General features: G+C 63.3%; 1 protein-coding gene across 2 annotated transcripts; it reads right to left on the bottom strand.

Annotated features, from left to right (window-relative positions):
• Positions 1–1,413: 1,413 nt before the first annotated feature.
• SNX27 (sorting nexin 27) lies at positions 1,414–21,588 on the bottom strand. 2 transcript variants are annotated; one of them, XM_086768541.1, is made up of 13 exons: positions 21,285–21,588; positions 14,412–14,643; positions 12,242–12,434; positions 11,732–11,796; positions 11,104–11,208; positions 10,288–10,366; positions 9,015–9,178; positions 7,827–7,916; positions 6,010–6,159; positions 5,563–5,691; positions 5,333–5,392; positions 3,600–3,662; positions 1,414–1,569 (listed from the first exon to the last, which is right to left on the bottom strand). In XM_086768541.1, the coding sequence occupies exons 1-13, from the start codon at positions 21,575–21,577 to the stop codon at positions 1,522–1,524; spliced, it is 1,671 nt and encodes a 556-aa protein (XP_086624667.1). In that variant the 5' UTR covers positions 21,578–21,588; the 3' UTR covers positions 1,414–1,521. The 2 variants fall into 2 exon arrangements, with proteins under 2 accessions (XP_086624667.1, XP_086624668.1); XM_086768542.1 differs by lacking the exon at positions 3,600–3,662.
• Positions 21,589–22,426: the final 838 nt, after the last annotated feature.

The following is a 22,426-nucleotide window of genomic DNA, read 5'->3' on the forward strand; positions in this document are numbered from 1 at the left end:
ATTTGTGCCTGGGATTGCCATGACCCAGGTGCAGGACCCTGCACTTGGCCTGGTTGAACTTCATGAGGTTGGCACGGGCCCACCTCTCCAGCCTGTCCAGGTCCCTCTGGATGGCATCCCTCCCTTCCAGCGAGTCGACGGCACCACACAGCTTGGTGTCGTCGGCGAACTTGCTGAGGGTGCACTCTACCCCACTGTCCATGTCGCCGACAAAGATGTTGAACAGGGCCGGGCCCAGCACGGACCCCTGAGGGACGCCACTCGTGACCGGTCTCCACGTGGACATCGAGCCGTTGACCACCACTCTCCGAGTGCGGCCATCCAGCCAACTCCTTACCCACCGAGTGCTCCGTCCATCACACCCATGTCTCTCCAGTTTGGAGAGCAGGATGTCGATTCACGTTTCCAACTCACAAATAAAAAATTTCGCCGATTCTGTGGCGAAAAGCCAGAGCTCTCACGAACAAATTAACGAGGATGCCGGACGGTGGCAAAATTGGGGTGGGGGGGGTGGGGGGGGGCGTTTCGCCGGCTCCAAGCGGAACGGGGCCACGGAGCGGGGGGATTACGGCTGAGGCCGGGCGCTTTCGTGGCACTGATGGGCGCTGGCTCTGCCGGGGCTGGCGAGGGTGGGGGGGGTCCCACACCCCCCCGGCACCCAGGGCTCCCGAGGACGTGGGCGACGGGGAGGGCGAGCGGGGCAGCGAGCGCAAATCCAATTAGCCTGGCGCTGGGCTAATTAATTCCCCGCTGCCGGCCTTCGCCTGCTGCCCGCCGGCCCAGAGCCGAGCGGATTCCCTGCTCCCACCGGGAACGCCGCCTCAAGCGCACGGGTCGTTTCGGTGCCGGCTCTCCCGTCTCATCCCAAAAATCCCGAGGGGAGCGGGGGGTCAGACCCCGGAGCCCGCCAGGACGCCACCCCCGCGGCGGCGTGAAAACACCCGGAACCCAACCGGATCCCGGGAAAAAAGGGAAAAACCAAAAATAAAGCCAAGAGCGGTGAAGGCACAGCAGAGGCACTGCCCTGGAACGCTGCTGCTTTTTAATTTTTTTTCCTCCTTTTTTTTTTTTTTTCTTCTTTTTTTTCCCCAAAGTTAAGTTTTTAAAAGCCACGCTGGAGCGGGAGGAGACGCTTCAAAATTCAGAAGAAATGGAAGACGCACACGCACAGGGTGCCCGCTCCATCGCTTTCAGGGCGGCTGGCGGGTCGTGTTGGTTTTGTGTGGGTTTTTTTTTCCCCCCACATACGCGCGCCTCCGCGTCCGAGCGGCGCAAACGCCCGCCGATTCCAGCTCCAGCCTTACACCCCAGAAGCGCGTTCCCGTCTTCTGGAACGGGGACGCAGCCAGAGCATCCCGGGGCACCTCCCCTCACCCCCCCCCCACCCCGCAAGCAGGAGGCGCACAAGCGGCGTTGTTATTAATAATAGTTATTAATAATATTTAGTTGAAGGGCTTTAATACAATAACAGAATCTGTGAGTGTTAACGCGGGGAGGGGGACGCTCCTCTGCGCCGAGGGGCTAAGTGGCTGCGTCCCGCTGCTGTGATCGGACCAGCTGGAAGATGTTCTGGAAGAGAAGGAAAAGGAAATTAAACGGAGCGGGGACGGGCGGAGGGGAGAGGAGCTGCGGCCGCCAGCCTTCCCCCCGCGACCCGAACGCTGGCGACAGCCGGGGCTCGCGGGAGCAGAGGGGATTTAGGCACCCGTGCCTCGACGGGACCAGCGGGTCCGGCTTCTCCCTCCTTCTCTGATCCCGACGGGAGAAGATCCCAGAAGGCGAGGGGTGCTCCTACCGCACCCGCCCGTGCTCTCACCGCGGGACCCCTTCCAGCCGGCTACGGGGGTGCGTTCCTGGCACCCTTGGGTGTTTGGGTGCCGAGCGGCCCCCACGAGGATTTAACCAGCCTGGGGAGGATCGGCCAGTCCAGGGCTCTCCGGTTTGCCAGGAGCCCTCGCTCCAGGGTATCCCAGCTCCAGCGCATCCTCCCCGCACGCCTCGGCCCCAAACGCGCTCCTCCTGCACGCGCCCGGCGTTACCAGCCGGGACCTGCGGTGCGGGAGCAAAGCACCGAATTCATCTGTACCCATCCCCAAATTCCGCCGGGGAGACAAAAATCACCACGGGATGGTCAGAGACGTTCCTGATCCGGATACAACCGGCCCTCCCCCAGTGCCGGCGGCGGGGCGGGCAGCGTTTGGGGGACACATCGGGACCCAAAGGGAGTTTTGGGGGCGGTGGGAGCTGCGGCGATGATCCGTGGACGCGCGCCCGGGGAGGCAGCACCCAGGAGCTGCAGCCCAGGGCTCCTCACACCAAGTGAAATCACACAGACGCGGATAAATGCAACAGGAGAAAAATCCGTTTCCCCGGCGGGGAAGCGAGGGGATGCTGAGAACAACCGACTTAAGAGGGGAGGAGACGCAATTCCCCCCGTTTCCACCTCCAGCTCCCCCCAGGGAGACGGCACCCGGCCCTCAAGCGGCGGCCGCGGCGGCAGGAAGCGGAACGCAGCCCCGCGCAAGCCGCAGCCGGTTCCTCGCCCGCAGGAGACAAACCGTGGCCGCTCGGCTGCCGGGGCCCCAGCGAGGGGAGACGCGAGGGTGACAAGTTTTAGGGAGCCCCTGGGAGCCAGCAGTGCAGAGCACGGCGCTTGTGCTCGGAGGAGAGGGGAGCGGAGCCCCGAGGCGAGCCGCGGCTCCTCGTTGGGGCACAGCCGCCCCGCTCACCCGCGAGCAGCGCGAGGGAAGCCCTGCCAGAGCCTCCGGGCTCCGCAGAGCAGACATCAAACACCCGCTTCTCCGTGTGACGGGGTGATGCAGGAACAGGCGCACGCAGAACCTCTGCCCGTGCTTCCCCCAGCCCGCGGCACGCAGGCGGCGGTTTGGGAGTGCAGGGTTCACCCCGGCGCTGTCGCGGGGAGCGGTTTGGCAGAGGAAGCGGCACCCCGGGCAGGAGGCTCCCACGCCCCCGCGCTTCACGGCTTTTCCCCGGCAGGCGACGCGCCGTCCCACGCGTCTGCTATGGCTTTCCCGCCCAGGCAGCCGCGGCCGCTCGCCCTTTGATGGCCAACACCTCCACCCAACACCCGCGGCTGCTGCCGCGCGGAGCGCCTGCCGGCGCCGCCGGGGCGAGCAGCTCCAGCCGCGCTGCAGCCGCCGCGTTTGCTCTCTCGCAGGGGAAACGGCCCGCAGCGAGTTCTGATACCGCAGCGAAACAGTGAAATGGGATGCGGCGGGGAGGCGGGAGCACGGAGGACGCTGTGAGCCTCTCCGCAAGCCGTGGCCGCGCGGGCGCTGCGGGGGTGAAAGCCTCCGGGACAAGCGCCAGGACAAGGTTCACGGCCGCACCTTGACGCAATTGGAAGCGTTTTGCTCTAATCCCGTCCAGGCTGAGCGCGAAATGGCTGGGGAGGAGGCGCGCGGTCACGAGCTGCAAGCAGTTTCGCTCCCCTGCTATTAAAGCGGCGCTGCGGACGGCATTTCCCAGTCCCTAAGGGAAGAGGAACTGGAGCAGGGAAGCAGGAGAGACGAGGACCGCAGCAGAGCGGGCAGACGGGCTCAGAGAGCAGGAGCGCTGCTGGTTTTCAGCCCGATTACCTTGCTGCACAAACTGTCCTTACTGTAGTTCTTGTTATCCTTGTCTGCTGCTTCCTCCTCCACCTTTACAAGGGAAAAAAAAAAATAAAAAAAATAAAAAGGGGATAAATAAAACTGCCAGAGGGACAGGAGGAAAGCGAAGAGATGGTGCTGGAGCGGCTGGGAGAGCACCGGGCCGGGATCCTGGGGGTACGCAGCAGCGGGCGTGGGGAGCTGCGGAGGAGCCGGGGTTCGGAGAAAAGGTGAACCCCGTCCCCAGCTCCGTGTAAGGGGAGCACCAGGCGCTTTACGCAGCCGACTCGCGTAACCGCACGCTGCCGAGCCTCTCGGCCTCCCTCCGGCACGGCTCAGCGCTGGGACAACGCGGGTCCGGGCTCTGGGGGGCTCCTGCCATCACCCGCCGGAGGAAGGGGCTGATCCGGGACCGCGGCGATGCCGAGGCGCAGCCCAGCACCGTGTCTCCTTGCCCCTGCCTGCAGCTCTCCGCTCGCTCGTCAGAGGCTCGGCTTCTGCCCCTCAAGCTCAGGCAAGCCAAGAATCCCCTTTTCGCATTCCCTGGAAAACTCTTCCAGGTTTGTACTCGACCCTGATGCGAACAGCCTCTGGGGAGCACAGCGGCCACGGTCCAGACCCCGCGCTCTCCGCGCGCCTCCCGCGCCCAGCACGGCGCCAACGCCGCACCCCAGCAACGCCGAGGGCGAGTGGCGCCGGCCGAAAAGGTAGGGAACTCCCAGCGAGGAAAGAGGGAGGCATCGCTCCCGTTTAGGAGCGTCCACAAGCAGGCACAGCTGCAGGGCAGCTTTTCCTGGATCACCGACTCAGACTCGCTGCGTTTAAGCCCCGGTTTAGGCACCCAAATCCCCCAGCTGGCAGAGAAAAGCCGCCAGCGGAAAGAGGATGGCTGATGCCGACAGCAGCGAGCAGATCAAGGGCAAGAAGCGAGGATCCAGCCTCCAGCAGTCGCTCATCCCTGACCCCGCATGGCAGAGCGACGTCTCCGGGACAGCGGAGACGCAGGGCGGCGGTTTGGTAGCCACACATGGGGCGAATCTGCACACGAGCGCAGAGCTTTTCTAGCTGCTCCCTGCCTCTTCCCAGCGAGCGAAGCCGAAAGGAGTGGTCCCCGGGGACGACAGATGTGGGGCAACCCCACGGAGGAGCAGCAGGCGGACGCGCAGGGACAAAACGCCTCCCTCAAGCGGAGCAGAGGAGAGGGGAAGCGGGAAGGAAGGCGGCAGGGCGGGCGAGCCGACGCGCATCTCCCCGCCCGGGGCGCAGAGCCAGGTCTAGGCACGGCTTTGACAGGAGAAGGCCAAGCAGGCACCTCCTTGGGAGTCAGAAAAAAAACCCCAAAACCTCGCTGTACTTCTCAGCAGCTTTTCACGGAGGCTCTCACAACCCCCTGCTGAATAATTCAGTAGCCCGCACCCTCTCTCCAGAGGACGGACGTTCGGCCATCTGCCTTCCACAGCAGACGCCACGAGCCACGGGCCGCGGCAGCACGGCCTGGGAACTGGTTATCCTGGTTGGTCACGCCTGCGCCAGGCTTTCCCGCAGAGGGAGCTCCGTGCCGCAGAGCCCAGGCCTTTGGGAGCCAGTCCGGGCTCCAGGTACCGGCACCACCGCTCCGGGTGTCCGGATACTCCCGCTAGCGGGGACCGAGCGGAAAGGCTCGCCGCTAGCAGCCTCCTGCCAGAAGCTGAGGCCGTTTCCCCGCGGTTCCAGGCTCTTACCTCCTTCCTCCACTTGAGCTCGCAGAAAACCCGCTCGAAGCACTCGTGCATGTAGTTGAACTGCGGAGAGAAAGCGGGCAAGCTGAGCTCCCCAGGCTGCGGGCTCCTCCTGGTGGCCACCGGCTCCTCCTGGTGGCCACCGGCCCCAAATGCCGGGAGATATCCGGAGATAAAACAAGCAGGCTTTGGGTTTTCCCTTGGCAAGTCTCAAAGAACAGGGGGGTACTTACGTAGGGGGTGAAGATTTTAACCCATCGGGGTTTCTTCTCTCCTCGCGCGTATTCGAAACAAAACGCCATTCCCTCCTCGTCCGTGTCCCACCGCTGCATCTCGTCCCATTCGAACGCTATTACCTGGTTCTGGAGGAAAGGGAATCCCAGGTGAGGCCGGAGCGCAGCGGAATCCCGGGAAGGGCAGGTTTAAGGCAGAGCGGGCGGCGAAAGCGAAGCCATGCGAAGGGGGAACGAGGAGAGTCGGGTACAAGCCGAGGAAGCAGCAGTGGAAACCCACAGAGCAGCCAGGTAAACCCCAGCGCTCCCACCAACCCACCGCCAAAATCCCTTCGGCAGCGGTCCCGAGCCCCCAGAGCCGTGGGGACGGGGCGCTGGCGCTCTACATCCCGAAACAAAGGTGAGGCGGAGGCCGGGGCCGCGCCCCCACGGCGGGACCCCCCTCACCTCCAGCTGCCCCTCCTCGGTGCAGGCGTGGAGTTTAAAGTGCTTAATGCTGATGGCTGTGATGACGTGGCCCTTCCGCCGAGAGTCGCAGGAGCAGTGCGGGAAGATGATCTCGTTGTAGCCCTCGCACGTCCGCAACATGTTTAAATACTGCCGAGAGAAAGGCACGGGTGGCAGCTCAGCTGGGGCGAAGGGCCGGGAGTTCTGCGTCCTCCTGCCGCCTGCATCGCCTCCACCCTTGGAAATCCCCGGCTTTACCCCGGCCGAAGGAAACCAGACACCCGTGGGCAGCAGGGGAAGGAAGGAGACCCCTCCAGTGCTCAATCCCCCTCCCCACGCTGCGGATCCGCCCAGCTACACAGACACACGGAGCTCCACACCGCCTCCAACGCCAAAAACCCCTGCCGGGAAAGCCGGAGCCACCGCGCAGCGCGGCCATGCTCCCCGGGAAGGGCGCGGATCCGAGCAAACAGCCAAAGCAGCGCCAGGAGCGAGAGCAGTGCTCTCGTTAGCGCTGTCCTCCCGATCGTTAGCAGCCGACGGTGAGACCGGGATCCGAGTTCCCGAGTCCTCCGACGCAAACACCCCGTGAAAAGGCGCAAAGTGGTATTTTGGCGATTGCTTTCTTTCTCTCCAGACGAAGCGGCACGGTGAGGACAGCGGAGCAGCGCTGGCAGCGCCGCGCCACAGCTGCAAGCGCTCACCGATGGCACACGAACGGTTCACACGGGGCAGTCACAAGAAAAGTGACTTTTTAATCCGCGGCCAGAGCGGAGGACGGGGCTGAATCCCCAGGCGCTGCGCTGCAGGCAGGACCCTGAGTAACACGAGCGAAGGCGGAGGATGTCCACACTTCGACGTGGACGTCGTCTTCTCGACCCCAGGGCCCTCCCGCGAGCCAGGGGAAGGGCAGCCCACGTTCGCTCGGTACCGGCAGCCTGGCAGTTATTTCCAAGTGAAATTCTTTTGCTGTGTGATCTTCAAGCCAAGCTTGCGCCCAGCAGATGAGCTCAGGGCATCCCCCCGAGCCAGGCAGGCTCACCGGGTCACACCGAGCCCCCACGCAGAGCAAGAAGGGGCAGGAAATCCCTAGACCAGGCAGCAAACTCTGACGCAGAACGTGTGAAGGCTTCTGCTGGACGAAAAAAGGAAACCAAGGCACTGAAGCGGCGGCAACTCGTGTTACGAGCGGGCCAGGCCTCAGCCCTCCCTTGGCTGTGCCAGCACCGCCACCTCAGGGCGGTCAGAGGCAGAAGCACACCTCTGCCTCCCAGTCGGGAGGAAGAGCGAGGTCCCCGAGGGGCCGCAGGCGAGGGATTGCTCCGGCGCACGTTAAGCGCCTTGCCTTTCCGCACCGGCAACAACCCGCACGGGTTTATCGTCGCCTTGTTCGGAGCGGAGTCATGGGGTGATCGTGCCAAGGACAAAGCCGCCGTTCCACCGCGCCAGGCGCAAGGGGGGCGGGTTTGGTTCACGCAGGGGCCCAGGTGTTCCTGCGCGTCTGCGCGCCCTTGCCGATCCCTCTCGCGCTAAGCCCGCGCCCTCACAGCTCTCCATGGTTACTGCTTTCCGAGAAAGATGTGGCCGTGCGTAGAAAACGGTTTGGGTTGGAAGGAGCCTTCAAAGATCATCCAGTCCAACCCCCCTGCCGTGGCAGGGACATCTCCAACGAGATGGGGTCGCTCAGAGCCCCGTCCAAGCTGGCCTGGAACGTTTCCAGTGACGGGGAACCCACAGTTTCTCTGGGGAACCTGCCAGAGGCAGGCACAGGACTGCGCAGAGGAAGGAAAGCGAACGGGACAGGTAGGGCGACTCACCATGACCATCTTTCTCTGCTCACACAGCTTCTGTAACTGGTAGGACTTCTCCTCTGCTTTGATGTAGCCTTTCTTGACATCATCAACAGCCTGACAAGAAAGAGGGGAAGGAAAGCCAGGAGGTGAGACCGGAGGACTCTTCACCGAGTCACAACGCTCTGCTTTCCCCGGGCGGCCCCGAGGCTGCTCCGCGCTGCCGCCCAAATCCACAGCCCCAGAAGGCGACCTGGGTCCCGGGGAGGTGGCGGGATGGAGAGGCTCAAAGAGGCAGCTCCCTGCGCTCACCGACTCCTGCCACGAGCCTCTGACCACCCTGGGGGGCACACAGACGCTTAAACACCCAGGTGGACTTTGGAAGAAAGTGCCCTGGCAAGAGAGGTCGGATCTGGAAACGCTGGAATCCGGCTTTTGCCTTCGGGCACAGGGCAGGACAGGCTGGTGCAACCCTTCCTACTCCAGACACACGGGCACAGCCACCTCCGGCAGAGCCGTGCCGGCTTTGACCCACCGTGCTGCATGGAAATGTGTTTTTTTCCTTCAGGACTGAGCAGGAACACAAGCCCTCCCTTTCACTTCTCGCTGCACACCCCAGCGAGGACTGCCCCCAGCACGGAGCGGCTTGCGAAGCTGCCAGCCAGGAAAGATCCAGTCCAGGAGATCAAAGAGTTGGACAAGGACTATTTTCATTTCCCTTTGTACCAGAGGCTGGTACAGGCTGGGTTCAGAGAGCGCGGGGACAGCACCGGTTCACCTTACCGAACTGTGCCAGGTGCCTGCCTCTGCGCTGGCCAGCCTGGACTGGTTTTACACAGGCCCTGGAAGAACAGGGCTCTTCTCGGCCTCACCCCAGAGAGCCCGCAGAAAGCGAGGTCACAGGCAGAAATGCCCCCTTTCCTCAGGGAGACCGGGGAGAAATCCGTTCCCCGTCTTCACTGACAACACACAGATCCGAGGAAATCACATCCCACCCAAGCAGCGCAGCCTCCCGTGATCCTTTCAGCTCGCTCTGGGAAGGTAGCGCCCCACTGAGCACGGCAGGACCCCCACCTCCCAGTCCCATCGCGACTCGGCCACAAATTCACCGCAGCACCGCCGATTCACCCCGCCGTGGGCTTCTGGAAGTCACCCAAGGTCCTGTTTCACACTCTGCGGCCAGTACGCCAAATACCACAGCTCCCAGGCACCTACCTGGTGGAAGAAGTAGGTGACGGCCAGGTCGTTGTCGTTGAGAAGAACCTCCTCCTCCGTAGTGAAGAGCCATTTCCGGATGGTCAGGCACGTTCCCGGCACCGCCGAGGTGTAGTTCTGCACGTAGAGTTTGTGGGGGAATTCGTTGGGAGCCAGTTTGCGCACTGGAAAAAAGCACAAGAGGTCGAGGGAAGCGCACAGCCCCACACAGCATCGGCAGCGAGACCTTTACCGCGCTCAAATCCGCACACGCCGTACGGGCGCACTGGAATTGCCTTTCCAGCGTGGTTTGGGAAGCGCAGCGCTCACAGGAACGAGGAATCAGCAGCTCCAGTTAAGAGTCTGGCACTGTAAAAGCATCCTGCGCGATGGATCCGGCGATGGCGCGCCGCAGCGCCCTGTCTCCCAGCCATTCCCGTTCGGCGCTCCCCGCGCAGCCCGGCCTCGGCAATCTCCGAACGTGCCGACCCTCCAACCCCAGCCTTCCCTCCGCGCGTCTGCGTCCCGCACCCGGTAACTCCGGAGAAGCGACCGCAAACTGGGTGGCGGAGGCGGTTTTACAGCAGGCTGGTGATCCCGTGCGCCCCAGGCTCAGCGACTGAGTGCCAAACCAGCCTGTTCTGCAGGATGAGCCATTTCAGGAGGGTTTGCAGCAGCTAAAAACTGTCCCAGACTCAGAGGAACAGCCCTGGAAATCCCTTCCCACAAGGCACAGTTTGCCGTAACAAGAGGATGAGTCTGAGGCACGGAGAGACGACAATCCAGAAACGAAGGCACCCAGCCGGGAAGGAGAAAAAGGGGAAAAAATGAAACCCAGCCCCACCCCTGCGCCGGTTTTGTGGTGCGACCACGACGTCGTGGCCTCTCCGCAGCCTCAGCGAACCCGACGCGACGCTGGGTGAAGAGATCGCTGCGGGCAGGGGTCTGAGCAGCAGCCAGGAGACCCCGGCGCGCATCCGGCTGGAAGGACGGCAATTAGCGAAGTGCCAAAACGATCACCCACAATCCCGCAGATCCATCAGGATTTAACCAGGGAAGGAGAGATGAGAAGCCAGGCCGCAGCTCGCAGCACGCCCCCTCCAGAGCGAGAACGGGAAAGTCAAGCGGCAGCAAAAAAAGCCGTCAAGCTTTGAGGGCTCCCCGTTCTCAGAGCCTGCCCCATTCCTCCCGTGGCCCCCGATTTGGCGTGCAGAGATAAACCTAAACGAGAGCGTCAGCACTCCGCGAGCGCCGCGGAGCTCTCTCCTTGGCACCGAGGGATCGAAGGACTTACCGAAGGAGTGGTTGATCACCTCGAAGAGCGCGAAGTAGTTGGCGGTAATACTGTCCATCCCCACTTTGGCAGCCACAGCCTGAAGAACAAGCCAACGGGAAACGGGGGTGAGGAACCCGGAGCCAGCCCGTCCCCTCCGCAGCTCTGCACTACACCTCCCCCAGGACAACGCCTCGGTCCTGCACGCTGCTACCGCAGCCAAAACCCTCAAAACCTCGGTGGAGGTGCTGTGAAATCCCACGGGCTGCGTCGCAAAGCCACACCGCGCCGTGAATCCCATCTATCGGCAGGATTCTGCCGTGCGGATCCGGGAGAGCCCGCTCTTTCACAACCTCTGGCTGCAGCGCTGGTCGGAGGCCGCTGTCCTTTCGTTTTCCACCGAAAGCGCTCGCAAAGCGGGAAGGCGGCCAGAGGATTCCCCAAAAAAGGGCCGCTGCCCTTCAGATCCCACCTGCTGCTGGCAGCTCCTGGCTGCGACTCCTCCACCGCAGCCGCTGCGAGCCGTAAGGCACAGCCTGCCTAGCGCTCAGAGCCGCCCACCGCCTTGAAGATATCATCAGTGAAAATTAACTCAGCAACAGCTCTGCCCTCGCAGCCGAGCCCGCCAGCGAAAACGCCACTTTGGCGCAGCACGAGGTTGGGGTTTTCTGGTGTCCCTGTCCTCTCTGTGACAGCACGGCAGTGTCACCGATGCCCAGCCGCGCTCGAGAGGGGTGGAGAGAAGCGAGTGGGGTCTGGGCTAACATCTGAATCACGGTAATCCTCCAGTCACGGCAAAAAAAAAAAAATAAAATAAAATAAAGAAAAGTAGCTCACCTGGTACACTTGGTCTGTAGTGCTGTTCTTTTTGACTCTGACTGTCACCGTGGTTATGTCTGGTAACGCTACGCGGAGCTCCACGTCTGAGACGCCGTTGTAATTCTGAAGGAGGGGAGAAGAAAGGAGGGAAATCAGCCCCGAGCTCTACGGACCATTTATGGCCTCGTGCTGGCTAATTAAAACGGCCACTTCTAACGACCAGCCGCTCTGCAGGCCTGAAGAATCGCGTTCCACACCACAGAAACTGGGAAAGAAGGAAGACGCAAGCTGCGCTCCACGACAGGAAGCTCAGCAAATCGCTGCAGACCGCCACGGGGTCGGATTTTCCATTCAGAGGTCTGCCAGCAAAGAGCTAGAGAACACTTCGGGCCGCGGCAACCTGGCACACCACGGAAAGGTCGGAAAAAAGAACGGTCGAAGGGCAAATAGCAACTCGCCACTGCTGCCTGCGACTCAGACCACGGAGAAAAGGTTTCCTACGCGCAGTAACAGACAGCAAACTGCAGCCTGGATTTTTTTGCGGTGGTTTTCTATCCAGCTACCAGAGGCTTTGGCAGGGAACACCTTTGCTCTCTCATCCAGGTTTCCCGAGCATTTCCAGGCCAGCGCCTGCGCCAGCGCCTACCTCGTCCGACTCCGACAGGAACTCCTGCATGATGTCGCTCTCCCCAATGACGCGTATCGAACACACTGCAGGAGAGAAGCGCGGGTCAGGGGGGAGCCCTCCCCGCCCCGAAGGCCACACGCAAACAACCGTCCGTTCCGCGGGCGGCACGGACGCGGGTTTGCTGCGGGGAGGGTTTTCTGGGCTGTGTCCCGGCGCGAAGAGCGACCCAGCCCGGATCGCCCGCAGCAGCAAGGGAACCGCGGTGTCCAGTGACCCGCCGAGATATTCCCCGTGGGAGAAAGCCCAGGCACACAGCCAGCAGGCTCACACGATACGGAAAAGCGGGCAAAGACACCACACACGGTGCTTTTGGAGACTCCTGCTGCAGGCGCTGCAGCTCTGATTCAAAACACCGAAGCATCGGCCACGAGCGGGCTCAGGTCAGCGCTGCCCGAGCCGAGCTCCTCGAGCACGACTTTCCCCCTGCTCCAAGGTTTCCCCCTTCTTCCCCAGCTCCCGGCTCCGTACCTTTCTCCAAGTACTCCTCCAGCCCTCGCCGCCGGGCGTCCAGCTGCTGCTCCGACAAGGAGAAGGGCCATTTCCCCGGGAGACGCGGGAAAGTGAAGTTGGCGAATTCCCGTTTCAGGTTCTGGTGGAGGATGGCGAACTCCCGGTAGCGCTTGGAGCAGAGCTGCCGGCCCGCCATGTAAACGTTGTACACCTGCGGGGAGGAGAGGAGAGGAGAGGAGAGGAGAGGAGAGGCTCACCGGGGTGAGAGGAAGGCTTTCCACAGCCACGCTGGCAGAGCTCTGCCCTCCCAGACCCACCGGCTAATTAGCGGGGCGTGAGCTTGAATGAGGAACAGGGGACGCCCCGACTGCCACTTCCACCCGACGGCAGCAGGATCAGCGCGAGGTCAAGCGCCTTTTTGCTCCAGAAGGAGAGGGAAAAAACAGCCGAACCCTTCACGAGAGGCCCCGAGTCCCAACGCAACCATCACGGCGCGTACCCGCATCATCTCCGGCGCGCAGGAGCGGCACCAAGCCACCACCAGCCTGACGCCACACCGCAGCAGGTGTTTTCGGCAACGGGAGCCGCGCCACCTCCCAGGATTTCCAGCTCGTTGCAGTAACGAGCCTCATGCTGCAGCCAGAGCCCTGCAGCTCTGGATTCGGGTTCCTGGCTGCCTCCCCCGAGACACAGAAAGGTCCAAACGGAGCAGGAGGCTTGCTTTGCATCTGGACGCCGTCCCCGGCGGCCGTCAGGCACCAACCGCGGGGCAGATCCCACTGGAAAGCGGCAGGAAATCTTTCAGGAACACCTCACGTTAACAAGTTTCTTTGTTACGCATGCACTGCTCCAGTTTCACTCTGGACACGTTAAGGAAATGGGATTCTGCTCCCAAAGAGGGGAATCCCGGAGCAGGGTTGTGCTCGCAGGACGTTTCCCGGCACTGCCGCGCTCTCCGGGGAATTCCCTTCCCAGTCATTAAGCAGCCGCCTCCATTTTTAAAGCCGATCTGCTGTCTGGCGGGCAGGTTAAACAGGCCCTTATCTCGGCACTGCTAACGGGCCCTCGGTGATAACGAGGTCCCAGACAGCGGCGTTACCTTAATTAGCACACCAGGAAAGGGACAAGAGCACATTCACGCGTTTGCAACCGCAGCCAGCAGAGCAGCATCACCCCACAGCGCACTCCCGAAGCCACGGGGCCGGCAGAGCACAAGGGCGGCTTCACGGCCTCCGGAAAACCCAAAACCCCAACCCGCTCCTGGGCGAGGGCTCCGGGCGCTCCCAGCTCACCCACCCTGCACGTCCGCGCTGCCCCACGAGCTTCCCAAGGGGAAAGCACTCCAGGGAAACCGCGGCTTTTCCCTAAAAAGCAGCAGCATCACCCGTGGTTCCCAGGACGGTTTTCTCCAGCTCCACGCGGCACGCCCGCTCCGACAGCGTCCCGCGGGGCTGGGAGAGCGGGGCGCAGGGACAACCCGCACCCCCGCACGGCCACGGATCCGCGCGGATCCCACCCGCCCCCGGCGCGGCAGGGTGACGCTTTGCATGGGAGCCCGGGTCTTCCGGCGAGCCGAGTGCTGCCGAGCCCTCGGCGTTGCAAGAAAAACAACCAAACAGTCCTGCAGACGAGCGTCTTCGTCCAAGCCCGCCGTGTCCCGCTCCAAACGCTTCCCTGTGGCACCACAGCCAGCCCAAACCAGCTTTAAGCCTCGGAGGAGGCACCCACACCAGGTCCTGTTAGCGAGGAAAATAACGGCCAGCCTCCCCAGGAAACGCAAGGGAAGAGGCAGGAAACCCAAAGGAAAAAAAAGGAAAAAAAAAAACCAAACCAACAAAAAACCAAAAACTTTTTACAGCTATTTCCCTAAAGGGAAAAGAAATTCTGGAGATGCAAAGCTACGCTTCAGGACGTCTGCTCCCTCTGCTTCGACATCAGTCACAGATGTCCTCAACGCTCGGCGGGAACCAGGAGATGGAAATACGGAAGCTTATACGAACAAAAGAACAACTCCCTGCTCAAACCGGCGCAAGGGATCAAGCTAGTCCAGGTACCCTCATAAATCAGGGTCCCAGCACACGGGAAACAGCTGGGAAAGAACAAACGAGCCTCCATCCCATAGACGAGAGGAGAACGCCGCCACTGACGCGCGCCAGCTCGGGGGGCACATCTCCGAGCCGATACCAACCACAAACTTCTCGCCGTTCTGCTCCACGTGCTTGTAGGTGGGGATGGAGATGGGCACCGCCTGCTTCTCCGTGTAGTCGTAGAAGGACTGCCCCAGGGAGTCATCGCCCGGATCCAGGTTGTCGGCCTCATGCGGAGGCACCGACAGCACCGTCAGGATTAGCTCCTTCTCCCCGGCACGGATCAGGTCCACCACCTGCTTGTGCGTCGCCCCTTCGACGTTCACCCCGTTCCTGCAGGAGGGAAAGCAGAAAAGCCATAAGGAAGACAGAGGCGAGCGCAGAGCCCTCAGAGCAGGGCGGGACCAGCCCACAGATCCGTCAGGTGCGCGCTTCCCCTGAAAACCCAGGGCTCCTGCACCCCCCGGGGTATTTAGAACAAGCTTTGCCGTTTTTACCATTTCTCACTGGCACGACGCGGCGCGTCCGCACCCAGAGCGCGAGCCTTTTCCCGTCGGTAAACGGCAAACGCGAGGAGACCACGGAACTGGGGAAGAAAACACCGAACGCGTAATACCTGCGGCTCCGGAGGGGCAAAGCCCACCTCCCGGTCCTCCACAGCTCCAAACGCGGATTTCCCTACCCCTGAACCGAAGCTTTCAGGATGAGAAAGCAGGATGCTCCCAGCCGCGAGCGCAGCCGCCGCAGTGCCACGCGGCGGAGACGTGCGGCCGCTTCCGTCGTCGCCAGGCAAGCTGCTCCGCTTCGCCCCAGGAGCGCGGCACGGGCAGTACGGCACCTCTGCTCCCCGCGCCGCTCCGACCCGGCCACGAGAGCTCCTCCCAGTCAGCCCAGAGCCCCTGGAAGCTCTGGGGACCCAAGAGATCCCCAAGGCACCTCCAGAGCATTCCCGGAGTGCCGGAAACCAGGACACCGACATTCCCGCTCTCCCTTTGAGCCGTTAGCCATCGCTCTGCCCAGAAAACAGGGACCGCACCTCGGCCGGCTCGGAAAGATGCCGGACCCACGACTTGACTTCAAAGCAAAGCGAGCCGTTCCGTTCTGTTCCCAGTCTGGGAAAGGACAGTTTGTTTTTCCCACCTGGCAAGAGCTAAAACGAGCGGCCAGCCTCCGTAAACTCACGGCCCTCACAAGCGTCTCTGAAGAGTTCGGTATCCGAAACATTCCCTGCGTAAACAGGAACGGGCCAAGTTTCGCCCGCCGCATCCCGAGCAGCCAGCCCGGCTGCGCCGTGGACTTTTGCTTCGGAAGATCGCGCTGGCAGGATCCGTGATGGCCGGGGATGAAAAGCCCGAGATCCCAGTCCTGCGGAGAAGGCTGCAGGGCCATCGCCGCTCTGCTCCGCACCAGCCAGCCCTGCCCCGGAGAGAGGGGGACGAGGCAGGGGAGCTGAGTCACCGTCCCACGCCCGACCGCGAGACCCCTCCAGCCGGCCTAGACCGCAGGACGTGCTGCTTGAGGCTGGTTTTCCGTTACTCAGCCCCAGCAAGACTGGAACCAGCCCCTCAGCGTAACTTCCCACCGGCAAAGGCCTCACGCTTTCCCTTCTGCCAGCAGGCTGAGCACACACGCGCCGCCGGCCTCCTCCTCTCCCTCTCCCACATCCCCTTCAGCCCCCGGTGACTCCCGCTGCCGGCCGTTTCCGACACCAAACCCCGGGAGGGCGCAAGGACGGGACCCGAGATTCCCGACAACGAGAGCGCAGTGCATCATTTCATTCACAGCGACCCGGGAACGCCCACCGCCGGCTCTCCGGCACGCTGGGAAGGCGCGGCCGGGACCGCAGGCACGCAGGGCCGGGGACTCGCACCTTTGCGTTACAGTCACCGCAGCAACTCAGGCTGGGCTCACCACTGCCGCAGAACGGGAAGGGAAAAATCAGGCGCCGCTGGCAAACTGGGAGCAGCTGGCCAGGCCAGAGGAGCGCAGCCGAACGAGGCGCCGCTCCCGCAGCATCTGAGATTCCGAATCCCGAATCCGAGACGACGTGACGCTTGGGTGCTTTGCTCCTTCAGCTTCCACCTCCATCTGGAGTCGTTGCCGTTTCCCTTCCGGGGGATTCGCGGGGTCCCAGACGGGCGCTGAGCCGACCGCAGGGCTGCCTCCCTCCAGAAACAACGCCCAACAGCGGCAGGTGAGGAGCGGACCCACCGGATCCTTCCCTCCGCAAAGGGAGGGAAAGAGAGGAGAAATCCGCTCACGGTGGAGCAAACCGCTGCGGGACGGAGAACGCAGCCAGGCACGCGCGATCCCCAGCTGAACAGGGCTGCAAGGGGCTCCTGACGCTCTTGCCGTCCCCCCAGGGAGCTGGGAAGAAGCCATCTTCACGCTGGCTACGGTCAGTCCAGTTCGGTATTTGCCACGACGAGGGGCTCGCGTCGGGGCTGGCCTCGTGCTGCCGGGGAAGCCCAGCTCCAGGAATTACAGCAGGTTACGCTTAAAAAGCTCTTCGGCCTGCGGTTCAGCCAGCTGCCGCCGCAAAAAATACAGGCTGGGGGGCAGAGCGGGCGGGTGCTTGGTCGCCATCGCAAATTCCAAACCAAATTCCCCATCAGGATCCCCGAGACACGGAGAAGAACTTCCCCCATTTGTCACTTCTCCCATTTGTACGCCGAGTGACTCATTTTCTGCAAAGAGGTTTTAACATTTCCCAACTCTCCGTCTGTCGAGAGACGGTGAGGAAATTCACCGCAAGGAAGTCTGCAACCAACTTCCCGGAGATCAAGCCCACGGCCTGGCTTCGGGCTGCGTTCAGGCAAAGCACCGACCCAGCCAACAGCGCGTCCCCGGAAAAACACCCAGGAACCATCCCGGTCGCGTTTAGGGCTTCGCTTTTTGGCAGGTGAGTGCCTCCAGCCGTCCCACGCCACCACCAGCGCTCCGGCTGGGGCTGCAGGAAATAAAGCCCTGGAAGTAAGGATGGCTGGGATAATTCCATCGCCACCGGAGCCTCTCACAGCCTCCCAGGGAAGTCCGCGCAGCCCTGCGCACGCCGGCCCTTCACCCGCTCCAGTCCCTCGCGCAGAAGGATAAAAACCAAACAAGCAGCGATGCCGTGGACGGAGAGCCGGGAGCCCGGCTGGAAAAGGAACAACACCTCAGGCACGCCTGAAAGCAAACGGGCACCAAGCCCGCTCCGGGGGCTCCGGAGCCGCTCACGGCTCTCGGTTTCCGCACCAGCGACAGGAGCCAGGGTCTGGGTCAGGGCCTCCTTGGGGTGCCCTTCCCTGACCCCCCACAAAACCACCCCGGCACCACCAGAGGCGGCCGGGGCTGCCGGGCCGCAAGAGCCGGAGTTTTAAGCGCAACCTTTCTGACCAACGTCAAAGCAAGGATGCTGCTCCGTTCCGTCGGCAGCCCCCAGTTCTCCTCCGGCACAGCTCAGGCTGCTGACGACCAAAAGCTCGCGCCCGCACCAGCGGCTTTGGCTTCCCGGCCGCTCTCTTTCGCGGAGCTCCGAGCAACGTACAGGGTTCGCGAGGCCTCGCAACGGCGTCTTGGTCCGCAGCTGGCGTTTTGCAAGCCCGGGTTTGAATCTCGGTAAGAGGAAACGCTCCCCCTGCCTCGTACTTCGTCCGTCGTTGCTTCCCCTGCGCTCAGGCTGGTGAATGAGGACAGGAAACCATGAGCAGCAAAAAAAAAAGAAAAAAAAAAATCACCGCAACACTCCGGGCACCAACGTCCAGCACATCCCCAGCCGCTCTGCCCCAGCGAGCCGACGGGGGCCAGCCCGTTCGCTCCGTCATCTCCAGACGAACACAGCGGGAGCAGAGAGCGCAGGCGGCGGAAAGGGGCTTAAACTCCTCCGGCTCCAGCCCATCCCTCGGCACAGGCGGAGCTCTGTTCAAACACAGGGCAGGAGCGCCCAGCCGGCGGAGACGAGAGGCTCTCGCGTTTATCTAACCGCACGCTTGACGGGAAGCCCGGCGCGAGGGCTCCTCATTCACCCACCGCCGTTATCTCTCCAGAAAGAAAAGATCCGTTGGCAATTTTTCGCTCCAACAGCCCACGCCAGCCTTCTCCAGCGCAGCCCGAAAGGCGCAGGCGGGAGACCCAGACTGTTCCCAGGTCTAAGCTACAGGGGCCAAACCCGCTCCTCCCGCGTTTCAGCGGCCCCGCTCGTCAGAGGGGCGGGAGAGAGACGCCGACCCAGGGTAAAACGCTCCGAAAAGGCGTGCGGGAACGCGAGGGATGGAGGCCGGAGAGGCGAGGGTGAATTCAGGAACGCCGTGTTTCAGAGGCAGGAGGAGGGCAAGCAGCTGCCACCTCATCTTCACGAAGCGTTCCAGATTTTTCCAAGGCAGGACCGGCTTTTTCCGTCCCACGTCGATACGTAAAACCAGACTTCTGCCCAAGGAGAAAGAGCGGAGCCTCCTGCAGGAAACGCCTCTCAGCCCACACGTGCCGGGCACGAGCCGCTCCCCACAAGCGCGAGGAAGAAGCCGACTCCGGCGGGGGTTCCTCCAGCGAGAGCCGCGCCGAGGGGTACGCCGCCTTCCTTCCCCCGAAGCGGCCGGCGCTGCGCCCGTTTCAGACGCTGCAGGAGCACGCGGAGGCCGCCCCTGCGGTCTGGGGGGGGGGGGTACGGTACCCCCCCGCCCTCGCAATCGCACCAGGTTCCGCCGCGCGCCGTTCGGCGACGCCGAGAGCAAACCCCCTCTCCACCTGCGAGCGAGCTCCCCTGCGGACAGAGCCAACGCCGGCGGGATTTCCCTCCCCGCCCGGATTAGTTACGATTAGTTGCGACGCCGGAGCTGCAAGGACGCCGAGCGGCGGCTCCTCCTGGAGCCGCCGCGGGATCCCGCGCTGGGGCAGCCGGAGTGGGCACCGGGACGGCGGCGGCAGGCGGGCCCCCGTGCCTCCCGGGGAACCCCACCCCCGCCGTTGTGCGCGGGGTGCCGCCGTGGAAAGGAAGGGAAACCGGAGCTATTTTTGGAGCCTCGTTTTATTGTTTTCTACTCCAACTCGCTACGGCACTACCATTTGCTTGCAGGAGCCGGATTTTAACGGATCCAGGGAGAACGGGCGTCCTCTCGGCAGAGCGTGCCAAGACACGGGGACCTCACGCCGCCGTGTAATATTTTTTGGGCCGGTTTACGCAGCCGGGTTAACAAAAGCGAAAGCTGACGCTGGAAAAGGGCGAGAGCCAGCCTGGCAGCGCGACAAGAACCCGCACGGGGAAATTAAAAGTGACTTCTCCCAGGAGATGAGGAGCGGCGGATAAAGCAAGGGGAAACCTCCCATCCTTCCAGCCGGCGGAGGGGGAAGCCGGGGTCCGGAGAGCCTCAGGCAAACGCCCCCCTCGTTAAAATCATCGTTATCTGCAGCTCTTAACTCTTTCAAACACTGCTGCGTGGTCCGGCGACGGACTAAAGGTCAGCCCGAGACGCTGGGGGCCGGACCCTGATCCCAGCGCGGCCCCAAAACCCACCTCTGATTTCAGACGTGGCACCGCCAGCGTCCCCCACAGCCGCACGAGGGAGAGCCTCGGCTCGGCTCCTCGCAACACGTACCAAAATATTTCCCCTTGGTCAGTAAACGCTGCTCCCTTATCCTCCGGGTGCGGAATTCACCCCCCAAACCGCTCTTCTGCGCAGGAAAAAAAAAAAAAAAAAAAAAAAAAAAATCAAAGCGGAACAAGTATTTGGATCACACAGGAGAGAGCCAAATCCCAAAGCGAGCTCTCCGCGGAGCCGGCCGACGCTCTAACCGTGGGCTAGTCAGAACAGCTCTTCTCCAACACGTGCCGCTGTCCTTCACACACCGCAACCCGCAAGCACCGGCAGCGACGCATTCCCGCTGCCCCAAAATCCCTGTAATTAATAAGGAATTGAAGTTCAGCAGCTCGGCACGGAGCACCAACGCGGCAGGGTCGGGAGGGACGGCAGCAGCTCAGCGCGGGCAGGAGCGAGCCCGGGAACCGCGAGGCGAAGCGGAAGGCGCGCGGGGGAATCCTCCTCGGCAGGGGAGGTGCAGAGAGCCCTCAGAGGGGTTTAGGCCGACGTCAGCCCCTAAACCGGGGAACGCAGCCGGATGAGCCGCGCTCCAGCGACCGGGAGGAAGGAAAAAACCAAGCGGCCGGTCCCGCTCCCAAGCGAGCGTTTCCATCTCTGCCGCTGCCGGGGGTCCCGCTCCGCAGAGGGGGCTTTGCGCCCTTGCACACCTCGCCCCGGCCCACGGTTTCTGCCAGCCACCAGCCCTTCCTCCTGCTCCGGATCTTCTCCCGTTCCTCCCAGCCGCCCCCGTTCCCGTCCCCTAACCTCCTTCCCCTCCTCACCGGGGGCTCTCACTCGGGAACAGCTTTTCTCCAGGACGAAGGGGATGCTCTGAAGACACCCCCCCCCCCCCAAAACCGAGCACCTCGCCTTCAAGGAGATGGAGAGTGCGCCCCTCTGCCCCCAAAGGGGTCCCCCCCAGGGAGGAAGATGCTGGCCCACAAGTCCCTGTTAGAAGAGGGACCCCAAAACCCTCGGTACACAGAGGGGTGACAGGGTCCCCCAAACCCCCAGTGAGGGGCGGCCAGACCCCCTGAGGGCTCCCAGTGAGGGGAACCTGCCCAGGCTCCCCCAAACCCCAAGCGAGGGGCGGCCACGCCAAGCCCCCTCATCCCAGCCCCCCCAAAGCACCTGGCCAGACCAACGCAGTGACTCCCCCCCCCCCAAAAAAAAAAAACCCCACCGGTGAGAGGAGAACAAACCGCCCCCTTCCCAGCCTCCGGTGAGGTCCCCCACGCCCCCAAGGAGAGGAAACCGGCCTAGCCCCCCCCATAAGACCCCCTCCGGCCCCCAGCGAGGCCCAGCCCCCCCCTCATAAGGCCTCCCCAGCCCCCCCGAGGGGGCGGGCAGCTCCCCCCTCCCAGGCCGGGGGGCCGGGGTGGGTAGCGGCAGCGGGACGGCGGCCCCCCGCGTACTCACACCTCCAGGATGCGGTCCCCTTTGCGGACCCCGGCGCGGTCGGCCGCCCCGCCGCCCAGCACGGCGCTGACATGCTGCAGCGGGGCGTACAGCTCGCCGTTGATGCTCCGCAGCTGCCCGCCCTCGCTCACTTGGCCGCGCACGTTGAAGCCGTAACCGGATTCCGATTTGACGATCCGCACCACGCGGGGCCCGCCCGGCCCGACCGGGGCCGCCTCGCCCCCGCCGCTGCCGCCGTTCCGCTGCGGAGCGGCCGCCGAGCGCGGCAGCCCTTCGCCCTCCTCGTCCGCCATCTTGGCGAGCAGCGCCCGTCACGCCACCGCCGCCGCGCCGGCCACCGTAGGGCTGGCCGTCCTCCCGCCGCGCAGGGGACGACGGGAAATGGAGTCCTGGCCGCAGCCGTCGCCCCGGAGCGCGAAGGACGCTGGGAAATGTAGTCCAGCGAGGCGGAAGCCAGGCCCTGCCGGGAGTTGTAGTGCCGCCGTCGCTGTGATGTCAGGGCTGTGACGTCATGAGGCAACAGGTGGCGCAGAGGCCTTTACCACAGGGCCAGTTTGGGCTGGGCCCGGGGGCTCCGCAGGTCTCGACGTTGGGCCCGGGGGCTCCGCAGGCCTCTCCAGCCCCCCAGCCCTCAGGGAGCGCGGCAGGGAGTGGTGGTGGTGGGGGGCCAGCCCCGTCCCCAGGGAGGAGCTGCAGCCCCGGCTGCAGGTGGCACAGGCTGCTCCATGGAGCGAGAGTGCCAGGAAGGCACCGAAACGCTGCAGGCTCCCGGGGCTCGGAGCCAGCCCAGAGGCCAGCTCACGCCCCCGCCAGCGAGGCCGTGGGATGGCGGAGGTGGAGGAGGTCCGGTTCTGCATCAGAGAGGCACCTCCCGGGGCCACAGCCCCCCCGGGCGCTGCAGCCACAAGGGACCACTCCATTCCAACCCAGAAGCTGCCGGCTTGAGCCCCCGGCATTCCCACCACAGGAGCTGGCGCCGACAGCATCGGAAACAGCGTTAGCTCACTCCCGTGGAGCGCGGAGTTTGACGCACCAGCAAGGGGGGGGAAAAAAAAAAAAAAACAAAACAAACAAACAAACAAAACAAAAAAAAAACCAACAAAAAAAGAGTAAAGAAGGTCCAGGGAATACCTAGAGAAGCA

This window comes from Chlamydotis macqueenii, chromosome 28 (genome assembly GCF_036417535.1).
Source record: "Chlamydotis macqueenii isolate bChlMac1 chromosome 28, bChlMac1.mat, whole genome shotgun sequence".
NCBI classification, from domain to species: Eukaryota; Metazoa; Chordata; class Aves; order Otidiformes; family Otididae; genus Chlamydotis; species Chlamydotis macqueenii.

Excerpts from the sequence above, each read along its gene's own strand:
- SNX27 (XM_086768541.1), bottom strand. The coding sequence starts at position 21,577 with ATGGCGGACGAGGAGGGCGAAGGGCTGCCGCGCTCGGCGGCCGCTCCG. Across the intron at positions 11,209-11,731 it reads TCCTGTCGGAGTCGGACGAG|AATTACAACGGCGTCTCAGA; the intron begins GTAGGCGCTGGC and ends CCCCTCCTTCAG. Across the intron at positions 5,692-6,009 it reads CCGAGGAGGGGCAGCTGGAG|AACCAGGTAATAGCGTTCGA; the intron begins GTGAGGGGGGTC and ends CCTTTCCTCCAG.